The 20,334-nt window shown below is 31.8% G+C and overlaps 1 protein-coding gene across 5 annotated transcripts in view; it reads right to left on the reverse strand.

Annotated features, from left to right (window-relative positions):
* Nucleotides 1-536: 536 nt before the first annotated feature.
* The window catches only part of CSNK1A1 (casein kinase 1 alpha 1), a 52,122-nt gene continuing 32,324 nt past the window's right edge, over nt 537-20,334 (reverse strand). For 2 of the 5 annotated variants that reach the window (XR_007950769.1, XR_007950770.1), the window contains 6 exons: nt 18,872-18,950; nt 16,060-16,134; nt 14,647-14,753; nt 11,885-12,033; nt 5,490-5,947; nt 537-4,824 (listed from right to left, as the gene is read on the reverse strand). Coding sequence is in view for 3 of the 5 variants with exons in the window: in XM_051978677.1 (XP_051834637.1) it covers nt 2,053-2,060; nt 11,885-12,033; nt 14,647-14,753; nt 16,060-16,134; nt 18,872-18,950 (418 nt within the window). In the remaining 2 variants the exon portion in view is untranslated. Of the gene's footprint in view, nt 4,825-5,489; nt 5,948-11,879; nt 12,034-14,646; nt 14,754-16,059; nt 16,135-18,871; nt 18,951-20,334 lie in introns of those variants that run through there. The other 3 variants (XM_051978677.1, XM_051978679.1, XM_051978678.1) reach the window with 3 other exon arrangements.

Below are 20,334 nucleotides of genomic sequence, written 5' to 3' on the forward strand. Positions count from 1 at the left end.
ATAGTCTAAGTGCATAGTAAATGAAAGCACTGGAAAATATTTGCCAGAAGCTCAACTTGGTAAAATCTTTAACCAAGCCAAACTTTTTTTCTTTCCTTTTCGTTTCTTTTACACAAACCATACTTAAAAATAGCTTTATGAGAATGATTTCTAATTAAAGGACCAAAGAAAGGGTTTATTAAAGCAACTAACACCATAACAAGATTAGAAAGGGGGGAAGGGAGAGGAGAAGGAATCATTACAATAAGCTGACTACCCCCAAGAGCTCATTTATTAAGATGTTTGCAGTATTGAAGTTCTGATTTTATATATATATATATATATATATATATATATATATATATATATATATATATGTATATATGTATATATATATATATATCTTAATGGCTGAATGTGGCAATCATGAAATTATTGCTAAGGCAGTTTTCAAATTAAAAAAAATGGAATTAAAGGGCACAAAATTATACCTTAACGTGTGTAATTTACAGTCTTAACAAACTTAATGTACAAAACACCACATTTACACATAGGCATCTGGTAGCATTTTCAGACAATTTTTTTTTAATTTATTCTGACATGCTATATAAATGAATAAATTACACTGTTTAAAGGATTACCAGCAATCAGTTTTTTTTTTTTTTTTCTTTCCGCTGGGTCAGATAAAGTGAAAAAGAAAACACGCAAATAAGCTGGAAAATGCACTCACACAGGTTGCCTTGGAGGGCTAGGGATAGTAATCATCAGAATACCACAGTGTGAGGCAATCTAAGAACAAGAAACAATCTGGTCATAGCCACTTCACAAGAATTTGAAAGAAAATCTCCTTTGTTTGCAAAACCCTTTAACACTTCCATTCTTATTTTCAAAAGGAACAACACAAATCAGTCCAGCTGTTTAGTCAATGGCAACACTAGAGCTACCAACACCAGTCCTGCAGTTGCGCTACTAGGCATTGATGCAAGAACTTAAAAAAAAAAAATTAAGAATGCCTTCTCCCTTGAGGAAAAAAAAAATACAAAATTTATTTAAAAAAAAAAAAAAGAAGAAGAAATACAACACTAAATCTAAAATGATTTGCAAAGGAATATGACTTAACAATGGCCATCAAGTAGTCTGTTAAAAAAAAATTGGGGAGATGTTGATTCTATCAATGAATTAGCCAGGCATTTCTTTAAAAAAAATTTTTTTACAGAAACATTTTTTTTTTAGTTTTTAATGAACTTGTAAACAAAAAAAGCTCCCATTTCGAAATAAAAACAAAATCCCAGGTCATATAGATGTTTACAGTGATTACATTGATCTAAGCAACTTACATACAAGTTTAGTTGTAAGATGTTAACTAAATTTCTGTGACGAATATGTTTTTCTTTTTATACCAAGAACATTATAGAGTTAATGCAGAGTCCTAAAGATAATCTAGTAGTCACTAAGTTTTTCTTATGTCTTCACTTTTAGATGCTGTTTAATTCTAGCACAGTAAGCAGGCAGAGTCTTTCATATGCTTAAAAACTGGAATCTTTGGTTGCTACCATGTCAGCTGACTTGCACACAGAAGCCAACAATTTTAAGAATGTGTAAGTTTACAACTTTCAAACCCTAGGAAGGGGGGAAAAACACAATTGTGAACATTTACAATTATCACAACTGTGGTTGAAAACTGTTCATGCCGTTCTTCTGAAACGAGATCTCAAAGCAGTGTAGTTCAAAAAAAAAAAAAAAAGGTAACAAAAAATTGGCATATGCACAATTTCTCCACCACTTGTGTGTCAACCATTTAGTTAACTTTTCCACTTGAAAAAATGCAATAGAAAACTGGACACCATGTTTCACTATCTCAGTTAATATTCACAATTACAGCGGCTACAACTCAGGATGCAGCATCACCAACGCTGACCAGAGCCAGTTTATACTGAAATTAAGTTCTTTACACCAAATAAATGGTTGCCCACAACCACTGGTACGTGTACATATGAACTAAAATTTCTAGATTTGGGGAGTAACAAGTCCTGCTCTGATCATCTGCTCTGCTTCATCTGTTCCTCTTCATGTTTAGAAACCTGCCCAAAAGAGACAGAGAAAAGAAAAACAAGAGTTAATTCAAACTGGAAAAAAAAAGAAAATATATTGAGAACAGGGGAAATGAGCCACACGAATAAGTATTAGAGAGACCCTCTTGTATTCTAAAAGTTAAGAATACCCTGCTCTAATTGGAGGGATGTTTTATCTATTGCATATTAAATTTTGTGGCTTTATATAGCTTTTCAAATTTACTTTAAAGTTACTCAGAGGTCAACACACAATTGTTTAGTAGTGGCCAATCCTCAAACCAAAGGGATTTTTTGATTAGGGTTTAGCCTAAATTATACATTGCTCTAAGAACTGTAGATTAGCTACTTTTCATCAAACTGGAATAAATCAGTTTTAATAAATAAAAAAACTCATTACTTGTAATTTCTGTTTTTTTTCCCCTCATTGAATTTGGTCCAAGGGATCTGGTCAAGAAAGTTTGGGTTGCATCCTTGAAGATTGTTGGACAACATAGGTCTTCCAATTAGTTAGTTTCAAAACCTATTATGAACACGTTGCTTAAATTTAACTAATTACCTAAAGAATTTCTCCAATCTTACAATGACCAAAGAACCAGATTTTTACGTCTTTTATGTCTCTAAACAAAATTTATTCTAGCACTAGAAGCCAAACAAACCAGGTAAACGAGCTAACCTGTCACTTGGCCTAAAGGTGCAGCTATTTTTTGATCAACAACTGACACTTGAATTACCTCTTAAGTTCTTAGATTTTCACTTTATAAAAAATTTTTTTCTTTATACTTGATACACTTTATGGAAGTCAAATTAGATTCTATTTTAGAAGCAATAAATTCCAACATTTTTGTTTAAAGGTCTCACTTGCCTTTAAAAATGACCACTAAAAGAAGCTGTATCAACTGTCAGTGATACTCAAAAATCTATTTTAGCAAAAATAAAGACCCCACATTTTCCAAAATCATGTTTAGAAATACTAAAAACTTTCATAACATACAATTATTTTTATTTATACTAGAAGAAACTGTGAGGCAAGAAGCACTGTGAAACATCAATCAAATATCACCTTAGTGGTTATTTGCTCCACATAAAAGAAAAAAGCTGGCATTAAGAAGAAATGATGGAAAAAGAAGATCTGGCACTCTTTCCAGACACCAGCATTTGAAAACATTGCATGAGGATAGAGACAAAGTTTACACTTTCTCCACAATACAATAAAACTAGAACTTCTAAGAAAGGGAAAGGAAGGAAACCCCAAATGCCTATTACTGTTAAATTTGTACAACTCCATAGAATAATCTCTTACCTCCACTTAACTTGAAAAACATCATCAACTCCTGCCCTTAACCCTTTCTTCACACTTAAGTAAACATTCTGCTTATTTATAAATTTTTTACATAGGCCCTACCTCCTCTTCCAGGAAATCTTCCTCAAATTCACCCTTCCTCTACACTCTTACTAATTTCTGTCTTACTATTCACTTGCTTAGCAACCATGTGCTTCTATGTGACATCTCTTAATCAGTTATGTATCTAACTGCTACCTATCTCTGGAACTATTTATCCATCCAAAATTTTATGTGTTTTATATTAAGATTATTGAGGGAAGAAATAGTGTCTTATACTACTTGAAATGTATGTACTTTACCAGTATGATTGGTACATACAAAAATTTGTTGTTCTTTAAATTAAGAATTTACTTGGGATAACCCAGACATGAATTATTAAAAAATAAAGCCTGTAGATTAATTCCCAAACCAATAATACATTTAAAATGGCCATGCTTAATGACCTAATTTCAAAGAATTAGAAACTGTACAATTCAAGGTGAACCCAATTCTTTCATGGCCAGCCCCCAAACTACAAGTTAATTAACTGGAAATGGCATGGATTTTCTTTTTGAATCATAAAGCCTGCAGTCATTCTTGAAAATTTTGTTATAACCAATAAATTTTTAAAAAGAAGCCTTGTGAAAATGTGAAGAAATCTATATATTTAAACAAGACTCTAACATTAAACTAGAAAGGGGGTTATACTTTCTTTTGTTGACAAAATAACTTTGCAGTGTTTTAAGGGTTAAATGTTGCTCCATTTTTTTAAAGAGGGGGAGGATAAAGAGGTAGGCCAATCTTGCTTCCCTTAAAAGCATGGCAAGCTATAATTATACAAGAATTCTGTTCATTTAATCTGATCTATTTTGAAAATTAGTCTGTGCAAATTAAACCACTTTCTTGAGAGATAAATATTTAAGAAGGGGCCACTGGGTCAATGTTGTTAGAAGGAGTGGCAAGTTAATTCCAGATTCAACTCTTCAAAAGGGTCAACAGTAAGATACTCCACCCAAGGATGATTATTTCTCTAGTAAATTATCCTAGGATTTCAGTGGAGCTCAATAAACATTTATTTGGATGGGAAGGGAGATGAGAAGGATAGGGGAGGAAAGGAGAACCAATACGCATATCCACCATATATATAACATTTGGGCTTTGCATCTCATCTTCCAAGCATTAAATACTCTCTTGAATTCTTTTCCCAGTTAGCATAATCCTTTATTCCTTGGCTTTTATCTTTCAGTCCAGATGAAGCCAGGATCCTCCTGGCTTCCAAAAAATAAAGGTTGTTTAAAGATGCCATCTTCACAGAAACTTCAGCTAAACTAGGAGCTAAATCCTTTCCCTCCTGGAAACAGTAAAATCAGAGCTTGAAGTTAAGGTGATAGATAATCCAGACGTCAGTGGTATGCATCTGGCTATTTCTCTATTTTGAAGTTTTTCCCAAATCTGTAAATAAATATTAAAAAAAATTATTAAGTTCTATAAGTTAATACAGCCCCCTAAATTTAAATACACACACACACACACACACACACACACACACACACACACACACACACACACACACAAATTAGCCCATACCTACTCTATAAATTTCCACATTTCTCACTTAAATAAAAACAATGACCAAATTTAGCATCAACTGATCCTTACTTATCTAGTATAGGAATCAAGGTCTTTTATACATATATACCTTAAAAGTTTAGGATACCCTGATGAAAGATAAAGTACAAACTCATTAAAAACACAAGAGTTTTCTACTCTTCATTATTTAACTCTTTCAGTTTCTAATAATACAAAATTTAAAATAAACTATGAAAATTCTATAATTTAAACTACAAGATAGCAGCATACAAAAGTGAATTAATAACAGCAATGCTGCCTTCCCACAGAAACTTAAAAATATATCAAGTGGGAAGAAACGAAAAGAAATAATCTTATTCTTATCTTCACAGCAAAAACAAATAAAATACAGCAAATACATTTATTTTATTTAGCTCAAGATGACCACAATAAAACTTAAATGAACTTAAATGCTTTCAAAGCTTTACTAACAAAGGTCTTTATTTTACAGATATTTGTTAAGTTTTTTTTATTTGAAAGTGTAATACCTGTTGTACTGACTCCTCTCCCAATAGGAAGACTCTCTGTCTGATAAATCGTTGGACTGATTCCTCTCCCAACTGGAAGTTACTCCACATCGTCACTGTTACCCCAACATCGTACTCCAGTTAGGTATTCACAAGGCCTTCTCACTTGCTATAGAGCTACTCAGAAATATAGCAATGCCAAGAGTATGAACGATTCGGTGAGTTTTTGGAAAAGATGAGTTCAAATCACAATAGATTCTTTGACATTTATCTTCTTTCTTGCTGGTTTATTTTTAATTCTTTGCAATCCAACTTTATTGTTCAATTTTTCTAGATTCCAGTAGGTAGTCACAGTTCTTCTGGCACACCTCATTAGATTCAAGAGATTTTTTTTTCCTGAGTAGATTAGCACTTCCAGATCTTCATTCAAGATCTTCGCCTGTGATTTGCATTATGTTGCTGAGTAACCAGACATGTTCCTAGCAGTAATTGGTGAAGTCAGAAAAGGTTATGCTAGACAAAAACTGAAGCTGAAGTCCAATAAACATTGGAGGGTAAGAAAAGAAACTGGTAAGGTAGGTATGATGAAATAGTATCATTCCATTTGTTCTGAATGCCAATATCCTCCCAATATAGAGAAAAATCACCTCAAGTCAAACTATATTATATACTGGCTTTGCTATCTAGATTATAGCTGTTTTCTAGCATAAATGCTAAGCATATTTAAACATTACACTGGAAAGTCTGGGAGCTAAACATACTTTTATATATAATTTTTTCACACTTGAAATATTACTTAAAACACATTTTTGCCTTTAATCTCTACCAAAAGATATTAATGGCATTACTTTATAATACAATGCAAACTCAAATGAATTATATATTCCATTCCAGAATCCAGTTGAAATATACCTAACACAAGGCATTAGATGACTCTCTCAACCACTTCAGGGATTTCCTTTATCATCATAACCTGTAACAACACTTTGTTACCTCAAGCACACTCCATTTTTATCAGCTCTAATTTATCTTTAAGTTCTTTCTTATAACATATGCCTGAAATATGTTTATCTATTGTCTATCTATAGGTTCAGTTCTGTTCTCTGGAACAAAGACAATCTACTTTCTCTTTCATAGGATAACTTCTCACGCAATTCAAGTTATATTCACTATATCATCTTGCCCACACTTCCATCTCATGTACTCTTTTCTAGGCAAAAACACCCCCAGATTCCTTCAAAAGACTTCATGTGACACAACCAAAAGACCTACCCTGCCTACCACTCTTAAAAAACACTATTATAGCATCAAGTTGATCAGGAGAGGATACTAAAAATTTATATTACCTCACTTGAATTCTGAGGACAAACTTCTATTAATTCAGTTGAAAAGTACATTCTCAAACTTATACTAAGCCTAAAGATAACACAAATTCTAAATTCAATTTCATATTAAAAATTTATTTTAAGCCAGGTTTTTCTAAACCTGTATCTGTATGATGGATTTTTAAATCTAAATTTCAACCTTACATTTACAACTATTATTTTTATGTTGCTAATTACTAAAGATATTTTTGAATCCAGACTTTGCCAATCCAGAATATTACCTGTTCCTTCTAGATTTTAAGATGCAAACTTAATGAGTGTTTCATCAATGTCTTCAAGTTGTTCATAAAAAAGTTGAAAAGGATCCTATCTGTGACATGCATTAAAAAAGGGTATTCCAAAAAGTTTTAAAGCTTTGTTTCTAGAACACCCTTTATGTGTTATTTTTAAAAAACGTTAGATATCTTATTTGCTTACTTTATAGGTTCAACTCATGTTATCTTTCTAAAAATCAATATTAACTGATCTTGATAACACCATTTTGTGTATTTATTTAAGCACTCATTGTTAAAAATTAATGCCTGTCAAAATTAAGTTAAGCTCATATAGCCCTTATAAATCAAAAGCCCCAGTAAACAACAAATGGTTCTTGATTGGCAAAATCAAAAAGCATTCTCTAATATAAGGACAAAAGTTGTATTTGTTTCTACTCTACTAAGTCCCTGAATTTTTCTTTTCCAGTTTCTAAGAGGGAAATGAATTATTTAGTCCCTTAGAATTAAATAGTTTTATCCTGTACCTTCTCTCAGTAAACTTCATTACTTCAAGAGTTAGACCCTTATTTACTCAGGTTAATTGGAACAGATCTCCTAATTTTTCCTTTCCTTTAATAAACTCAAGTTCTCAAAATATAATTCACTATTACTACGGTAGATATTCAAAGAGAAAACCAAGTAGTGTCTTCACTGGGTATAGGACAACATAGGCAGTTTCACTTCATTATTTAGTTACAATATTAATATGACAACCCAGCATTCTTGTCTTAAGAACTAAGGAGGAAAGTTAAGAAGGGTTGACAGTTGACTAAAGAATAAATGACCAGACAACAGAAAGTTTCATTTAGTAACTTGTAAAAATACTTGTTAAAGATCTGTTCACTTAGAAGGTTCTGTCTCTGTCATAATTAGTTTCAAAGTAGAAAAAAAAAGAATAGTTTGCTTAAGAGAAAACATTTTTTCTACAAATTAAAAATGGAGAAAAATGAATACATACTAAATTAGGATTTGTTTGGTACTTGGGTTTTACAGGATCCAAACAAAAGAAAAGAAATATTGGATACTTAATCTTTAAAGGTTAATTCTGAAGGCTGATGAGCTTTGTTATAAGCACAACTTTCAGAAAAGGCAAGCAAAGTTCAGTAGCTAGAAAACAAATAGTATTCCCCATTTTAAAAAAAAAGCTAATACTGCAAGAACAGTTTTAGGCTTTGAATTTTCTTTAGCTAGTCTATATTCGTTTTGGTTTTAAGCAATTCAACTTCATTTAGAAAATGTGAAACAGAATTTGGAAGCAACCAAAAATGTTACCAATTTTTAATCACAGAAAAATGACTAAAACCCTCAGATTTACAGTCTTAAAAATTCTAGGAAAATATTGTTGAGAAAAGACTATCTTCAACAGTTATCTGTCATTTCTTGGTACTCCGATTCTCTAATTATAAAAGCAAAAGATCTTGTAATGCCAATAAAAGATTTCCCTAGTTGCCAGCCCACAGAAACTACTGCATGTCAGCACCTGGCATAAAAGAGATTTCAAGTAACAGCTGTTTTGTCATTTGGGATGTGAGGGCATTTTGAGCACAAGTAATATTTTACATGAGGGCCAAATATTTTTTTCTCCTAGACTGCCTTTTTGAAGGGACAGGCAATGAAATGTGAGCTCCTTCAGTTAAAACAAAAAACAATTAAAAAAAAAAAAAAAAACAAAACAAAACCTGGGGCAGCTAGATGATGTAATGAATAGAACATCAGCCCTAGAATCAGAAGGCTCTAAATTCATAATCTGATTTCAGGCACTTAACACTTACTACCAGCTATGTGACCCTGGGCAAGTGTATACACATTCTCCCTTATTTTATAAATAGAGAGAGGCCCCATCTTTTTTTGTTAAGATGAAAGAATAAATCTGTCAGAAAAATATCACTGTACATGAATTTTCTGCAAAAGTTAAAGAAGTTTATTAGAAAAATCTCCATCACAAAAAAGTTTAAACAACTTTTCATATTTTTTGCAAGGAAATATGAATTCAAAATGCTCAAATCTTTTTTTTTTTTTTTTTTTGAGTTCTGGAAACAAAAGGTCTTATTTTTGTTTGTTTATTGGCAAAGAAACCCACATTATATGTAGCACAGAAAGGACATTAGATTTACAGCTGGGAAAAAAGCAGAACTGGGCCCAATTCCCTAATAATAAGAGTTGTCCCAGAGTGGAGTAGTGGACTTGCATTAAGGTTCCTTTGTCACTAAAACAGTAACAGTGTTAAACGGTTTACTTCCCAGGAATATTTCAGGAAACTCAACCTTTAAGTAGTGACTGTATCCAGTGGTCTCTACAATAATAAAATCTTTAGCTCGGAAAGCCAATGTTTTATACTAAGTCTTTTAAAAAGTTACCCAGATTCCTGAATTAAAATGCTCTAGTGTTGATATCCCAAATTAATTTGTAGTATATTCAGTTTCCAGAAAAGATGTTAACTATAGCTTTTGAAATTTCCTTTGTTTATTTAAGTAACAAATTATTTCATTTTTAAGGAAAATTACACCGTAACTTCCCCATCTTAATAATGAGTCCTAAGTCATGGACATCAGTTATTTCCTTCAACATTACTAATACAATCAGTATTAATCTAATACATGGAATGTTTAAGAGAATAATGAAATCTACTTCATATTAGTCATATAAAGACTAAATCAAATTATTAACTATTTCTTCAAACCTGCATTACTAACTCTATTTGTAGAAATAAGTATGGAATAAGTAAGAAATATATTAATTTCATTGAATCTCAAATAAGAAAGGAACCTCAGAGGGTCACCTAGTCCAATGTCCCAATAAATCCAAGAATCACAGTCCTATATAAGATCCACTGACAAGGCAGTCAAGTACATTTATAAATTTCTAGTGATAAGAAACTCAAAAAGATCAAAAGACAAGGCATTCTAACTCTTAAGCAGAATTATTGGAGCTATACAAGATTAAGTTTAGTGTTTCTGCCACATGGAAAGCAAGGATTAATATTCCCTTTTGTTTTATTTCTTCTTGGCTAAATAGCCTTAGTTCTTTCAACTAATCCTCGCAGCTCTCCTCTGGTCATTGTCCAACCACAAATTAAAAGTAATCTGAATTTTACAAGAGCAATTATTAACAATAAGAAACAAAGTGACAGTCGCTGGTTTAAATATTAACCTTCCTGAGAAACAATTCTAGTTATATCCAAACTCTACCCAAAAAGCTGACTCATCCAAACTCCCACAGTTTCAATCCATATTTGGTTTCTCCTCTCTTTTTCTCAGAAACCTATTTTTGGTCCATTAAGTAATATATCCTGATTTTACTATGTATTCTCTAATACCTATAAACTTCAAATTCAGGAGCCATTTTTGATGTCACAAAAAGACCAACTCCAATCTAGCTTAGGGGGCAGGGAGGACAAATTCTTTTTAAAATGCTGCTAACATTTTTCTCTCCTATTTTTAATTGGCTTGAACTTTTTGTTTACCATCCTCTCACTACTTTTCTTTGACAATTTCATTACAAATTTGTCATATACATTGAAGATTACCCTTTTGAGATGAGAATACACAAGTAAATTATGGCTTCTAAAACTAACTCAGAATTAAGCTCTTTTATCTTATGACTTGAAAGTTGTTTTTAAAAATTTTAATCAGACTACAGACCAAGTACAAACTGTAGACTATATTCAAACTAAATTATCCATATAATAATAAAGACATTACAAACTAAAAAGAAAAAAAAATCAAATACCATCACCATTTCCAGGATTGTCAAACAAAATTTCCAGTAGGCTCCCAAAGAAAAAAGAATGCATAAAGAAAGTGGGGTCTCAAGGCAACTGATATAATGAATACAAATTGCCATAAAACCTCAACTCCCTTAAAATAAAGTAGTAAGTAAAGAGAGAAGACACCAGTTATGCAGCAGCCCTTACCCCATGAAAATAGGTATCTTCAAGTTGCAAGCTCTTGACATAAAGAAAATGAACAATGAATCTCTATACTATAACCCGAGTAACTTATTTTCCCTAAAACCCTTAAACTGAAATTCCTCAGATATTTGGAATTAAGAAAATAAGATAACTAATGTAAATTATGTAAAAGTATACATATATTCAACTCTTCTATTATTTAAATAGTTAATTCAGTAAAATTCTTCACAACTAAGAGGCATATTCATGAGTATGAATATTCCTAGTATTGCCATTCACCTAGTAAAACAAAAATCATACCCATATTTTTCTATATTTACTGCCACATTGTCATGCAAAGAAAAAAATCTTAACACTGTTAGTTTGAAAATACAATGGCTAACCAAATCTATTTCTAAAAGGTGGGGAGGGGGGAAATAACCCAACAAGTGTTAGGTCTAGGATTTTGGATAGAATAATTCATTGATCACATTCCCAACACCAAATCATGGTTCTTATTTGGAAAGGGGGTTAATGCATGAGTAAAAAAGATGCAATTGTTAAAAATGACCCAACATCCCAAGAGAAATGATATAAATATACACACATATATATGAAGATATATATATATATATACATATATATGGACACACATACACACACATATATATATATACATATATATATATGAACAAGGACATTTTGGGTTTAAAGTTAGTAGTCAAATTTTCCAAGGACGTCTAATTTTGTTTTTTTAAATCAAGAGCCAAATGTGTGTGTGTATTTTAAACCACCTCCTTGATCTAACACTGTTATAAATTACTGACTGACCCAAATTGTGTGTTCAAATTTTTTCCCTGTAACGTCACTTGGTTCTTGGCTACTAACCTTTCATGTTACTCTTGGTTTTGTCAGTTTGCTTGCCTGTGGGGGTTTGGGCCTGCTGACCCTGCCCACTGGAAGAGGCTGCCTGCTGGGCTGCTTTCTGCTTTAACATTGTCCAATCAAATGTGTAGTCATACTGGTGGTTCAGAGTCCTAGAGGAGAAAAACAATTTTCTTTATACCTGATAAGTGTTATACTCAAATACCAAATTCAGACAGTTCATAATCTATGTCTTCACTCTACATCTCCATATAGAGAACTAATGTTCTCAAGAGCATTCCACAGCCTATTTGTTTTCCTCTCCTTTTCTTGCCTTCCCTCCCCCCAAGATGGCTAATTCAGAAATATGTTTAGCATGACTTCTTATATTTCTTGTCTTCTCAATGAATGGGGGAAAGATGATGGGAAAAGGGAGAGAAGTTGGAACTGAAAATAATTTTTAAATTTTTTATGAATTAAAGTAAAAAACATCTTAACAGAAGAATTGGTTTTTTGTTTGTTTTTTACTTTCTGCAAATTAATTCAAAACTAGCCTAGTAATCTCATCCTCTCTTTAGATATAAGAGGAATGGTATCAAAGTATTCTTACAAGTACTTTTTTGTGTCTTAAAAAAGTACAGAGATTAACTTTCTATACTTTTCCTCCCCCAAAAACCCTCAAATGACAAGCCCCTAAGCCCTGAAAGTGCTATTTGTGAATTTATATGTAAATATATAAGCATATAATTGTACATGTATACATATTTTAAAGCATAAACTTTGAAGTATACACATACTAGTGTATCAAAAGATCAAAGTTGGTAATATATAATAGTATCCCAATAACTCTAGACAAAATATCATTCAATACTGAACTACTATGGGAGAATTAATCAAAGTAGCAATTAATCAAAATGAGCATTTCCAACTATAAGACTGATAAATCAAAAAGATCTGGCCTTTTTTTTTCTTTTAAAGCAAAGTAGTAATAATAGCTAGCATTTACATAGCACCTAATTTAAGAAGTGCTTAATATATTTTTTGTAATTAGAAGAGTGTGAGTGAGATAAGTAGTATAGGTATTTAAATCTAATTTACGGATGAATAAAAGGAAGCTTGAAATAATTTTAATGTCACAAAGCTAGTGAATTGTAGCAGAAGGACTTTTTAAACTCAGCTCTTATAATTCCAAGTGCAGTGATTACACCATAGCTGGATCCCACAAAAAATAATTATAAACTATGTTTATAGAAAAGCCTATAAGGAAGATATCTGTATTGCTTGGGAAAACACCAACATGGAGTTAAAGGTTTATGAGAGAAACAAGCAATATCAGCCAGAAGAACATTTTCTCTATGATTAAGGGACAGTTAGGCAATTATTCGCTCCTAAATTCCTATACCTTAAGACATACTTGAGAGCAATTAAAAAAAAATTGTTGTGTAGGGAAAAACACTCCAAACATCTCCAAGGTATACTTATATTACTTTTAAACATTAAAAAACAAGAGTAAAAAAATCTGTAGCTCAAACCTCAAACTCATGCTGAGATAAAGCTAAGTAAACCAACTAAGCCTAAATTTTGTCATGAAGTAGTTAAGAGATGAAATCATTCACATGGTTGTGATCCTGTTTTTATCAAGCTACATCTAACTAGTGATTGTGAAAGCACACAATCCCTCTTCATTTCAAGATGGAAAACCAAGTAGGCATGATAAAGTATAAAAAGAAGAGAATATTAAGAACAGAAATGTAATCAATGCTTGGCTCAGATAAAGACCTAAAGACTATAGGGATGTTCCTGGGAGAGGGAAAAAAGGCAAAACCTTAAGACCTACGATTCTTTAGCTCTATGCACAGTTTGTCTTTGACAGCAGAGTCAATCTGTTTCAAATTTGAAACAAATTCTACCTTCAAGTTTCATACCCTTGAGAAAAAGTAGAAGTAGCCAACAAAATCCAAATAAACATCTGGAAGTCTTTAGTATAATAATACTGAATGCTTAGCAACATTAATAATTTATCATAATTCTGTATGCTTAGGAATACTAATAACAATAACCAACATTTACATAATGCTTATTATGTGCCAAGCACTGTGCTAAAAATTTTACAATTATGGTAGCAGTAGGTCTTCCCTCTAAGCTAACAAATGATGTTGGTAAGCATCTCAATACACACAACTAAGTTCAAAATTCAATGCTGCTTACATAGAAAAAAAGTCTGTCCTCCCCCTTTTCATTCCACGATAGTTTATTATAGTATAACCCAGCAAAAGACCTTAAAGTTCTAACTCCATGAATATCATTTGCAATCAACATATTAGTAAAAGGCTTTATGATTAATAACATTTTCACAGTAATCCCATATAATATCATCAGTAGTCTAATGATAGACGTGGAACAGATATTTAAGAGGACAATTTGCCCAGTGTCAATAACTAATAAATAGACAGGATTATAAATCAAATTTCCTGTGTGCCAATCCTATGTACTATGTAATGCCTTCTCAATTTTCTATGGAATCTGTATATTCTCAAAAGGTTTCCCACAAAACTTTCAGGAATCATCATTATAATTATTTAAATAGTCTTAAGGTTTACAAAGTTCTTTATATATGATCCTCATCATAACTTTCTGAGAGATCGACTATAGATGCAAATACATTCATCTTACAGGCAAGATTTAGATAATTTCTCTTTCATTCTGCCACAGTATAATATAAGTAAAATGAAAGGCTGAATATGATGTAATTTGGATGGGATATCTTAAACTATTTTAAAATTTACCTGAAAAGAATACGAAATAGTTGCCTCAGATACATATAATCTGGTGCTTCTTCAAAACGCAGTCCACGACAATAGTTTAGATACATGGCAAATTCTGCTGGAAACCCCTATAAGATCAAAAATAAAAATAAGTGAGTCAAAGAAACATACTGCATGTTTTAACAGAAAATATTCATATGTGATTTAATAACAATTAAGTAGGATGTTTACTATTTCAAAGTCTGAAAATGAAAAGTAACTACTCTAAAACTTGCTTTGCCTACATTGTGTAACCAGTATCATGTTTCTTTGTTTAGTCTTTAATACTACTTATTGCTCAATGGCAACAAACTTCCTACCCTCATGAGTGGTAACCCACTGCTAAAATGTACTTATACACATAATTTTAAAGCAAATTAGCTATAACGTTAATGCTTCTAATGTGATAAATATATTCCCCTTCTACCTAGGACTTTGATAAGTGTTCTTTTTTAAGAAACTAAAAGAAATGAAATGCTTGCTGGAAGTAAATGGCACATTGCCATAAATACTACAAAGAATTCAATTCTTTAGTTTTGATGATACAGGAGTCGAGATAGAAAATGGGCACAAAGCAAACACTTATTCCCTGTCCTAATCCATTCTTACCTTTACCTTTCTGTCCAATTGTTTGCCTACCTCCAAAGTCTTCCCTTAATAAATTCCTTTAAGAGAAAAATTCTGGATATTTAGAAGCATACAATATGTGGAATAAACCTTATCATCTGCCTTTCCATCGTAGGAAAGGAAAAGTGGAGATATGTAAAATAATTTTACTTCTTTAGACACTTTTCACTTTCAGAGACAACTTGTTAATTTAGAACCCCAAGACCATAATACCTGCAGAAATACAAACACCACAAATATGTATTAGGTCTATTTTCCTAACAAAATATTAATTCCTTTAAAGCATATATCATACCTTATATTTCCCGGAATCAAAGATATACAGTAGAACACAAAACTTGGTATTTCAGGAAACTTTTACATTACACACAAATTATTTACCTATTCTTATTATATAAAATGTATGATGAAATATTTAATAAGGTTTTTTTCCCCTAAGCTAATCTTACTCCCTTCAAATAAAATATGAGTTTTCTTTCAAAAGTACACAGAAACCAATGGACTTTCTGTCTACTCCTATTCTTTCTTTACTGTTTCTATCATTTCTTTCTAGTCCAAACAGACTAAAATATGTTGGCATCATGGGCTACCTTAAATTACCACCCACTTTTGGCCAATTCACTGAGAAGTCAATTAAAATGCCATGGCATTTGCATAAAACAAGTTCATAAAGGTCCACCCCGATAACACATTCAAGTTTTAATGATTGTCACAAATTGTCTTTCTTTGATTGCTAATCAATTAAATGCATTAGTTACAACCTCTTACCTTACATAAAACTTCAACAGGAGTAGACATCTTCTTTTCACTAATCTTTTCATACTTTTGTTTTTTTGTTGCAGCCTATGGAATACAAGAAACACAATATAGTCAGTAATAGATTAAACAAAGGACAGCCACAGGGATGGGGGGAAAAAAAGCTAATGAAATAAATGTAAAGTTCATAACATTTTAGCCTAATGGCTTATTTTGTTTTGAAATTTATATTTTATCAATCCTGAGTTCTCAAAAGTATTCCTAAAAGAATCTCTATTCTGGCAGATTATACAAAGCTGAAAATTTTCAGGGATATACTTGTGCCAGTTGTCAAAAGGCAAATCTGGCAAAATTTAGAGAAGGGCTCATTAGCAGATTGGTGGACCACAGTTATCATTAAGTCCCCCATGTTATGAAAGTCTGCTGTTCCAGTCAGAAAAATTACCCATAAAGACTTTAATATAAATATACCAATGACACTACAAACTGTACAGCTGAACTTTCCATGAGGAACTCACTCTAATGGGTCAGTACAGTCCCTTTGTAATAGCTGAACTGACTCATACCATGGGAAAACAATATTCCAGATTGTGGTTAACTTCCTTCTCTATCCTGCCAGATTAAGTAAAAGAAACATGGAGATAGTAGATAGAGTGCTAGCAAGACTTGGGACAGAGTCTTGTTTCCCACCAATATTGGCTATTTAATCCTTGTTAAATCTCTTTCATCCCCTCATTATTCTATGTAACTCTCTGAGACAGTAGTTATAAAAAGTTACAAAAAATTTTTTCACGTACACATACTAGTGATTTTTATAGATATACCTCCAAAAAACACTGGGAGTAGAAGGATCACAACAAAATAATGGTTCTAATTTAATCTTGTCTAATGTTTTATTAGCAAAGCAAAATACTCTCTTCTAATACAAGAAAATAGATTTTTGATAGAAAAAAATCAAAACTAGAAAGAAAGGTTTTCTCAATGCTCACTACTTATCTTAAACTAATATAAAACAATATATTTCTAAGGATGTGTTGTCAATTCATTTTTTGAAAAAGTTGAATAGCAAAAATTTTACCAATTAGAAAATACAAGTACACTCAAGGAAATGCTTCCAACTTTCCTTTACACAAAAAATGTTTATTGTTCATATGACAACAGACCTAACATTTTAAAAAAGTCAATATGGCAGAGTGGAAAAAATAATATGCTAATAGTATGAAACATATTAGGTCAAGTTTCAGCTCAATCATTTACTAGATGTATGAATGTGTTGCAGATATAACTTGGCTCTCTGGACCAGAATTTTTTCATCTATAAAATAACACGTACTTATGTTGCTATGAGGGTTAAATGTATTAACAACATTAAATAAATTAAATATATAAACATGTTAATATATAACAATTTATATAAATTATGTGTTACGTGTGCATGTATACACATACACACATAATATAAAAATCTAAAAATTCTATTTGTAAATTGTAAAGTGCTAGATAAATTCAGCTCCCACTCCCATGCAAATGAAGCAACAATTAGAGAGTATATAATCCACCAATGAAAAAGTCATAAGCTTCTGGCTGGGTCTCTGATAAAACTGAGAATGGGAAGTGGGAAAGGAAGTGTTAAAGGAGCCCCATTTATGCAGGAAGAGCCCAACATCCCTGAAAACAACACCATCTCTCAGACCTCAAGCTCTTGTTTCCAACTCAGTCTCATTCACTTATAGTTCAAGGACAACTTGAGGAAAGCGTACTTGGCAATTTGCAACAGGTGAGAGCATCACCCAAAACAGATGCAAACAAAAGTGGTATGACCTAGGTAGCTAAAATCTCTGCCATTTCATCTTTAGATGCTAGGAGAAATAACCCAGGACACAATGAGTCTGAACCCACTCAGATAACAAAAAAGGGACTGTTATGGAAAAAAGTCTTTCCATTCTTGCTACCAGCAGTAGCAACTACCACTAAAAGACAAGTAAGCTTCAATGTCCTGAGAATCCCTACCCACCTAAACCTCCAGAATTCTTTACTTTTCCCCAAAAACGTTAATTAAAACAGATTTAATTTATGGTCCTTTGCTATAAATCCTTATGGTACAGGAGTTATTAATCTTTTCTTTTTGTCATGGACCCCACTAACAGTCTGATATAACCTATGAATTCTTCATAATGTTTTAAAATGCATAAACTAAAATACATAATATTGTAAAAGAAGTCAATTAAATTAAAATGTAGGTATGATGTTCAATATCTAAAATACAAATTCACAGACTTCAGGTTAAAAGTTCCTGCCTAAGGAAATGGAAATTGAGTGGACAGCCATCAACTGGGGAAATAATTGAGTAATAAAATAGTATCATTCTATAAAAGATGATCAGCAGGATGATTTCAGAAAAGCCTGGAAAAACTTGCATGAACTGATGTTGGGTAAAGTGAGCAGAACCAGGAAAATACTGTGCACATTAATAGCAAGATTATAGATTATGCGATGATCAACTATGACAGACTTAGCAAGACAATTCCAATATACCCAGGAATATGCCATTTGCATCCAGAGAGAGAACTATGGAGACAAAATAAGGACTGAAGCATACGATTCTCACCTTTTTTTTTTGGTTTGCTTTTTTTTTTTTTTTTTCATATTTTTTCCATTTGTTCTGATTTTTCTTTCACATGACTAATATGGAAATCTATTTAAGATGAATGTACATATATAACCTATATCAGATTATTTGAGGTCTTGGGGAAGGGGGAGGGAGAAAAAATTAAGAACTAAAAAAAAAAAAAAAAGAATCCCTGCCTAGCAGGAATATGACGTACCTTTAATCCTTGCCAGGGCAGGCTGGTCCTATTAAAATACATCAACACATATCCTAGAGACTCCATATCATCACGACGACTGAAGAAGAGGAGAAAGAATTTTAGGAATATATATACACACATATACTATTTTTAAAAGAATACCTTTGTGAATTGACAGGATAAGCTGTCAAAAGAAATTCAAAAATACGAAAGAAAAGCTCATACCAAGTTGTTTTTTAAACAAATGACTAGATTTTAAATGAAAGAAATTTTATTAGTCAACGAAGCAACAAACTTTCACATGACTTTAAGGAAAAGCAAAACAATTTAGACAAACAATTTTCTTGAAAGCAGAGGCATTAAGTACCACAGCAATTCTGAAAACTTTGCATGAACATAGTAAAATTAAAACTTCAGTGTGATCAATAGCACAGCAGGATAAAAAGTACAAATTAAGGTTTTTAACCTAACAGTATCTAGAATGTTCTAAATGCTTCAAAAACATTCCTAAGTAATCACAATCTAACAAAATCATCTTCAGTGTATTTGAATTTTGAAGCATAATCTTCATCAAATGACAACAACCTTACTACAAGTTAAAAAAAATCTTCAAATGTGCTTTAAGTTCACACGTATAGACTAACAAAATAAAACACTTTTATGTACATAGCAAAAGCACATAAAATGCCACGGTTTTAAAAATGACTTAAGACAAAAATAATCACATAATTTAATACATTTGACATAGTTTCTCATTCTCTTGTATGAGAAAATAGTAAGATACAGACTTAAGTAACAAATACATGCAATGGAAAGGAATCAGTTGAATGGCCAAACTCAAAAATTCATTATTAATGATTCAATGTCAATCTGAAAGTCAATCTCATAATAGTAAGATACAGACTTAAGTAACAAATACATGCAATGGAAAGGAATCAGTTGAATGGCCAAACTCAAAAATTCATTATTAATGATTCAATGTCAATCTGAAAGTCAATCTCATGTCTCAGTCATATGTATACTGGCCTTGAGCAACTTTTTATTTGATAATTTTTATTGATAATTTGGAAAAGACCCAAAGTTTCAAGGAAAGGCAGCATGGGATAATATTTAAGAATCTAATTCAGAATTAAGATCCAGAATAATTCAGAATCAAGCCTAACTTCTGAGAATTTAGGTGTATGCCAAAAGCAAGCCATAGCACCTTTCCATAAATTACAGAACAATATTCAAACTGTGATTTTCTCATAAAAGACTTTCTGTATCTGGCCAGAAAAAAAGAAGTGACCAATAAAGGCAGACAGCATTAGATAAAGGAGGAAAGACTTGCTAGCATCCTGGATAAAAGATTAAAGATCTAAAAAGATAACAGGCTAAGTAAAACACTCATTAGGATCTATCAAGATGTGATTTAAAAGGCATGTAGAAAATTTTGTACTTAGTTTACGCATGCGCACATACACAAAATCTACTTCAAAAGT

Source organism: Antechinus flavipes, chromosome 2, assembly GCF_016432865.1.
Source record: "Antechinus flavipes isolate AdamAnt ecotype Samford, QLD, Australia chromosome 2, AdamAnt_v2, whole genome shotgun sequence".
Taxonomy (NCBI): domain Eukaryota; kingdom Metazoa; phylum Chordata; class Mammalia; order Dasyuromorphia; family Dasyuridae; genus Antechinus; species Antechinus flavipes.